Consider the following 7650-nt stretch of genomic DNA (forward strand, 5'->3'; position numbering starts at 1 on the left):
GGAAAGGCTGAAACCCGGTTGTGGGGCAAGGTTTGGAGGAGACACACTCTCCCTGACATGTGGCCCATCTGTGTTGGTGTAGAGAGATGAGGATGGCAGGTGAGTTTGGGGGGCTCTTTGGGATGATGAAAAATGCCTCATTTCTGCCAGCAAATCAACTGAACTGCTCTGCATCCAACATCACAGGTTTCAGGATGAGGCTTTGTGATGCTAAGGCTGGGGGAAGGCTGCCATTGGCTGGGGAATGGACTTACTGACGTCATAATCATAAGGGTGTGGTCCCCTACATATAGGGGTGTTCAGGGACTCTGGAGCAGACCACTGGGAGTCTTCAAAATGACCAGGGTTGCCTCACTGGCCCAGCCCAGAGGGGGCAGCCATGGCCTCCGAGGAGCTGTATGACGTTGAAAGGGTCATTGACAAGAGGCAAAACAAGAAAGGGAAGACGGAGTATGTGGTTCAGTGGAAAGGCTATGGCAGGGAGGATGCCACATGGGAGCCAGAGCAGCACCTGGTGAACTGCGAGGAGTGCATCCACGACTTTAACCGGCAGCACACCGGGAAGCAGAAGGAGGGCAACCTCACTAGAGCCAAGCAGATCACCCCAAACAACGGCCAGAATCAGATCTCCAGATCCACCAACAGCAGCTTCTCCAAGGCCGCCCCCAAGGCCCTAGTGGTGGACAAGGAGCATGAGGCCAAGAGCACACCACTGTTTACCACCAGCCAGAATTTCCAGAAGAGCTCCACGCAGGGCCAGGCCACCTACAAGAACATGGACCTGGCCTGGTTGGGCAACAGGATTCTCGTGCCCAAGAGCCCCATAAAGAGTGGGACTGTGCTGGACAGCTTTCAGCACGAGAGCCCCGAGAATCCGGACCCCATGAAGCAGGGGCTGGAAGACACAGCGGCCCCAGAGGCGGCAGCCGAGAAGTGGATTGGGGACCTACTGAGCCCGGGGATGGAGCCGGTGATGATGGGGAGCCGGCCCTGGATACACCCATTGTTGCCACGGGCGTCGGGCCCCGTGAAGGCCACAATGGCCACACGGCTGGCCATGAAAGGGAATGGCACGTCCGATTTGGTGGACGCACTTCCAGTCAACTGCACAAGTCCCCTGCAGACGTCAGTCATGGGCATGAAAGCTGGGAAGAAGAAGTTTATGAAGGACAGGCAAGACCAGCCCTTTAACAAGCAGCTGCGCTTCAGCGTGCGGCAGAGGGAGAGCGCCTACAGGTACCGGGACATTGTGGTCTGGAAGCAGGACGGCTTCACCCACATCCTGCTGTCCACCAAGTCATCCGAGAACAACACGCTGAACCCGGAGGTGATGAAGGAGCTGCAGAGAGCGCTGAGCATGGCCAACGCCGACGACAGCAAGCTGGTGTTGCCCAGCGCCGTGGGCAGTGTCTTCTGCTGCGGCCTGGACTTCCTCTACTTCATCCGGCGCCTGCCAGATAACCGCAAGAGGGAGAGCGCCAGAATGGCTGAGGCCATCAGAAACTTCGTGAACACCTTCATCCAGTTCAAGAAGCCTATTGTCGTAGCTGTGAATGGCCTGGCAATTGGGCTAGGAGCATCCATCCTGCCTCTCTGTGATGTGGTCTGGGCCAACGAAAAGGCATGGTTCCAGACGCCCTATACCACCTTCGGACAGAGTCCAGACGGCTGTTCCACCGTCATGTTCCCCAAGATTATGGGAGGAGCATCTGCCAACGAAATGCTGTTCAGAGGGCGGAAGCTAACAGCACAGGAGGCGTGCAGCAAAGGGCTGGTCTCCCAGGTGTTCTGGCCTGGGACCTTCACCCAGGAAGTCATGGTTCGCATCAAGAAGCTCGCCTCTTGCAACCGTGTCATGCTGGAAGAATCCAAGGCCCTTGTGCGCTGCAACATGAGGCTGGAGCTGGAGCGGGCCAATGAGCGGGAGTGTGAGGTGCTCAAGAAGATATGGGGCTCCACGCAGGGCATCGACTCCATGCGCAAGTACCTGAAGAGCAAGACCGACGATTTCTGACTGACCAGCCGCTTGACCTCACCAGGGCGTGCGGTGCCAGACCTCACGGCCTGGGCCAGGCTCCTACCGAGCTCCCTCTGGGAAGCAGGACTTGAGACAGACAAGCTATTTATTGCCAAGGAGTTCTGAGGTACTGTAGCTTTAAAATAAATAACTAAAAAAACTCCTTTGTTGAAACGTCATTGGTTTATACTTAATACACACGAGTATAAAAGTATAATGGTGAGCTCTGGCCTGCTCCTTGAGGCTCTCATTCTTGTCATCTTCAGCTAGGAATGTGTATATATAAAGATATTTTCTAGGATTAGGTGTCAGAAAAGTCTGAAACAATGTGTGTTTATCTTTTTCTTTTCCTTCTAAAAGAAAAGAAAGGGGTGATAGCAAGCCTCGCCATCCCTGTTGCAAATCGAAATATGGAAAGATCTGAGATGTGCCTTATCTCTAAAAGGTCCAAAGCCTCCGAGGTAGAAAATTCTAAATCAAATGGAAGACTTATCTTTTAGGATGAGTACTTCTGGCTAAAAACCCACTGATGGACATACCCCAAAATAAAATATGCCTCAGATTCATGCTGAAATATCAATTGATTGTTTCCTGTTGTTCAAAGTCTGATTCTTACCCAGTTAACAGGAAGAAACCACTCTCGCTAACAGAAAGCATCTTTTGCAGTATTAGCGAATCACTGACTAGCTTCAGTATGGTAGCTTAAGTTATAAGTTAATCTTAGCAGGTTTATAATTAGGTTTTCTGACCCTTTTGAAAAATAACTACATGAGTGCTTCTTGTGGCTAGGTGAGCTCTACTACTTTATATAGAGTTTTGGTTTTCTCTTTGCAGATGTGATTGATGTATTACACCAAAAATGAAAAGCATTTGCATGCTTATAAACTGTGCTTTTTAGGTTCACTTAGAATGTACTTTATTGAACAAGTTAAAATTCTTTTGGCACACTATTCAATGCAGAAACTCCTTTTAAAGAGAACTATCTGATATAGACATGTCTTAGAGTAATTAACATCAAGTAAAATATTTTTTGTACCTAGGTTTAATATAATTTAAATATTATATCTGTTACCACTTTGTCAAAAGGCGATTACCTGGAGTGAAACATTTTTCTAAAAAATGGAAAAGAGATATGAGTTGTTATATAAACTCTAACAAATCATTTTTCTTTAGGAATACCCGTCTACAATTGCCTCTCCAGATTGACGTAACTTAAATTTCTAAGGGATGTGCTAAACTAAGTATTAAGTCTATTAAATAATTAGGTCATTTCCAAATATATTAGATGTTTAAAACATTTCCTACTAAACACTGATTTCCTTTTACAGAATAACTAAAGAGATGTGGGACTACAAGTAAATAGTGCTTGATGCCATCCTAAAATGTTACAAAATAAATAAAAAAAAAAAAGAAAAACCAAGTGTTTTAAACATTATCAGTGGTATTTATGCTCACCAGTCTATAAAATGCTCATATAAATGTTAGCTCTTAGTTGCGAATGGAAAGCAGGAAGTATACTTTCAGTAAATTACCAAAGTTATTAGAATTATTAAAAAAGAGTTTGGCATGATCAGGATTTTCTAAAATTGCATTAAAATTACTTAGATAAATAGACTTTTTTAGGAAGGACATGGCCAAAACAAAAAACTGGGTAGAGTCCATTTGGTCCAAAGGGGGTGGAGCTCACTTTCACTACAACTTGAGCCTTGGCATTTATGTGCATTGTGACATATCAACAAGCTGAAGGATACAGCCATCAACATTGACTAAATCTGACCCAATGTTTGAAAGGCTTTTAATTGATCCTTATGCTAAAACATCTTTAAACACATTCTTTTAAAATTCTTTAGACGTCTAGCTAAGCTTGGGATGCTTCAGAGGGCCCCTGAGGTCTCCCAAAGGGCTATTATACTATCTGAGTTCATTTGACATGTTAAATGGCATGGCAATGATTGTTGGAATGGTGCTAAATCTTCTCAGTTTGTACTGTACAGTTGTTGTTACTTATGTAGATATCCTAAAAATTATGGAAAATTCATGAAAATTGATATGTCCTGGTAACATGTTGTCAGTTATAGTTTTAATTATCATGTTCAAGTGTTACAGGTCACAACAATGACCAGGCTATTTTGTCAATTATCCTGTATGGTTTGACTCATAGCTTTAGAAAAATACCTCTAGTTCAAGATTTATAAGAAAAAAAATAATTCTCTAAGATTAACTAAAAAAAAAAAAATATTCTTTGTTTGCTGTCTGCTAAATTGGTAACAGACTGAAATTTAGTCTACTCTCTCTGTGAAGCGAACAAAGTTTTCTTAGAATATATCTATCAACAACAGATTATGCATTTCTTTGCCTTTAAGTTTTTTATATTTGTTTTAACTTTGTTATTTTAGTAAAATAAATAAGTGCTATTTAAAAATATGTACATGTAAAAGCTCATTCTGCTTCTATCCAAAATAACCACTCACTGTTAGACTTGTGTTATCCTAATGTCTAATACCTGACAATGCCCCTGCATACACTTCTAAATCTTTTCAAGTCTTTTGTACATGGTTTCATATAAAAGATAGACAGATATATTTAATTCATTATATGGATGATATCCTAATAGCACATCCTGATCAGGACTGCTTACAATCAGTGTTGCATGATCTAGCAGAGGCTTTACAATATTGTAGCCTTCAAATTGCCCCCAAATAAAACCCCCAGTTACTTATTTAGGGCAAGTTCTGTACTCTAAAATGGTGACTCATGTTCCCTTACAATGAAAAAAATAGTTCATTTGGTGACATTAAGTGATTATCAAAATTTGCTTGGAGATATTAACTGGATTACGCCTTAGGTAAAATTCATTACTGCTGAATTAAAGCCCTTGTTTAATGTCTTACACGGTAACTCTGACCCAGCTTTCGAAAGGAGCCTGACCCCTGAAGCTCGACAAGCCCTTGATAAAGAAACAGCTTCCGTATCTATAGTCATGTAAATAGGATTGATACAAGTAAAGTGTCGCAGCTTTTGTGCTTGCCTACTCCTACAGCTCCGACTGGTGTATTAATGAAATCAGGACCCCTAGAATGGATACATCTTCCAGCTACAGACCAAAAGATAGTGGCTGACAACACTGCTTTAATAGCAGCTCTAATTTTAAAACACAAAAAAAGGAGGATAAATTTGTTTGGTAACAATCGTCCCTAGATTATAATGTCATACAATAAAATAACAATTAAATGCTTTCCTGCAGTTTAACGGAGACTGGAAATTGCCTTAGTACATCCAGCCCAACGTTTCTCATGATGCACCCTGCATATAAGTTATGTAAGCAGGGTGACAATATACAGCCTTGACTGTACTCCTTTTCCTACTTTGAATGAGTCTGTTGTTTCCTATCCAGTTCTAACTGTTGCTTACTGATCTGGATAGAGATTTAGCGGCGAGTGGTGGCTGAATTGTGCTGGAGTGGTGAGCAGTGGCTGCATGGAACTGGAGTGGTGAGCAACCGAGAGGCGATATGTACGGCCAAGGTCAGTAGTTGCAGCCATGAGGAGATACCTTATGTCCAAGGTAAGGATCAGCGGCTACACTTTGCTGGAGTAGCTGTGAAGATACTCTACATCCAAGTTAAGAGAAACTGCATTAAGACTGCAGTTAAGAAACTGCATTAAGTAGGTTCTGAGAGAGGGCATCAGAGGACAAGTAGACTGAAACCACAATCACTGTGACCTAACCAATCTAATCACATGGGCCACAGCTTTTTACAACTCAATGAAACTAAGCCATGAAGTGAACGGTCACCCAAGGCAGACAAATTTTGATGGAGAGTTCTGACAAAATGTGATCCACTGGAGAAAGGAATGGCAAACCACTTCAGTATTCTTCCCTGGAAAACCCCATGAACAGCATGAAAAGGCAAAAAGATATAACACTTAAAGATGAACTCTTCAGATCAGGAGGTCCCCATTATGCTACTGGAGATCAGCGGAGAAATAACTGCAGAAAGAATGAAGAAAAGGACCCAAAGCAAAAACAATACCCAGTTGTGGATGTTACTGGTGATAGAAGCAGGGTCTGATGCTGTAAAGAGCAATATTGCATAGGAATCTGGAAAGTTAGGTCCATGAACCAAGGCAAACTGGAAGTGGTCAAAAGGAGATGGCCCTCTATATTTTAGAAATCAGTGAATTAAAATGTACTGGAATGGGTGAATTTAACTCAGATGACCATTATATCTACTACTGTGGGCAAGAATCCCTTAGAAGAAATGGAGTAGCCATCATAGTCAACAAGAGAGTCCAAAATGCAGTAGTGATAGAGTCAATTCCAAGGCAGATTGATAAAAAGTCCAGGGGTCCCCAAGGAGAGAGGGGTCTGGAGTTCTCAAGGAGGAAGAAAGGACAAACATTTCCCCCTCTACATTGCTTAGGATTATATAGCAATAATGTATCATGATTGAGGACAGTCTCTGGAAAAAAATCTTCTGGCTAATTCTGTTATCTTAAAATGTAAATTATGGGAGTAGGTCTAGTGAGATCTTTATAACCCCTAGACAATCTTTTGATTCTTTTGATTTTGTAATAACTAATTAGAGAGTATATAACTCCACTGCAAACATTAGGAAGGGCATACTCTTTCTGCCCCCTTCTGATGCTTATGTCAGAAACTTTTTCTATCTCCTTTATACTTTAACAAAACTTTATTACACAGAAGCTCTGAGCAATCAAGCCTCATCTCTGGCCCTGGATTGAATTCTTCTCCTCTGGAGGCCAAGAATCCTGGTATCTTTTCATGATTCAGCAACAACCTTTCACTAGTTGGATGTGATCTCAAAAATCACAGAATGGTCTCTATTCCTTTTGAAGGCAAACCATTCACTATAACCAGAATCCAGGTTTATGCCCTGACAAATAATGCAGAAAAAAACTGAAATTGAAAAGTTTTACAAGATCTTTTTTAGAACTAACACACATAAAAGATGTCCTTTTCTTTATAGGGGACTGGAATGCAAAGTAGGAAGTCAAGAAACACCTTGGGTAATAGGAAAATTTGCCCTTGGAGTACATAATGGAGCAGGGCAAATGCTAATAGAATTTTGCCAACAGATGCACTGATCATAGCAAACACTCTCTTTCAATAACAGAAGAGAAGAGTCTACACATGGCCAGATGGCCAACACCAAAATTAGATCGATTATATTCTTAGCAGTCAAAGATGGAGAAGCTCTATACCATAAACAAAAACAAGAATGGCACCTGACTATGGCTCAGATCATGAACACTTTATTGGCAAATTCAGACTGAAATTGAAGAAAGTGGGGAAAACCATCAGGCCATTAAGATAGGACCTAAATAAAATCCCTTATGACTATACAGTGGAAGGGAGAAACAGATTTAAGGGACTAGATGTTAGAGTCCCTGATGGACTATGGATGAAGTTTCATGACATTTTACAGAGACAGGGATCAAGAACATCCCCACAAGAGAAAATGCAAAAAAGTAAAATGGCTGTCTGAGGAGGCCTTACAAATAGCCAAGGGGGAGGGGAGGAGTGAAAAAAAGGAGAAAAGGGAAGATATACCCATTTGAATACAGAGTTCCAAAGAACAGTAAGGAGAGATAAGGAAGACTTCCTCGGTG

The 7650-nt window shown here is 42.3% G+C and overlaps 1 protein-coding gene across 2 annotated transcripts; it reads left to right on the top strand.

Annotated features, from left to right (window-relative positions):
* Positions 1-379: 379 nt before the first annotated feature.
* Positions 380-2014, top strand: LOC133053587 (chromodomain Y-like protein). Of its 2 annotated transcripts, XM_061138141.1 has the most exons (2): positions 380-1068; positions 1135-2014. In XM_061138141.1, exons 1-2 carry the CDS (start codon positions 380-382, stop codon positions 2012-2014), a joined length of 1569 nt encoding a protein of 522 aa, XP_060994124.1. The 2 variants fall into 2 exon arrangements, with proteins under 2 accessions (XP_060994124.1, XP_060994123.1); XM_061138140.1 differs by having other exon boundaries at positions 380-2014.
* The last annotated feature ends 5636 nt before the right edge of the window (positions 2015-7650 follow it).

This window comes from Dama dama, chromosome Y, assembly GCF_033118175.1.
Source record: "Dama dama isolate Ldn47 chromosome Y, ASM3311817v1, whole genome shotgun sequence".
Taxonomy (NCBI): Eukaryota; Metazoa; Chordata; class Mammalia; order Artiodactyla; family Cervidae; genus Dama; species Dama dama.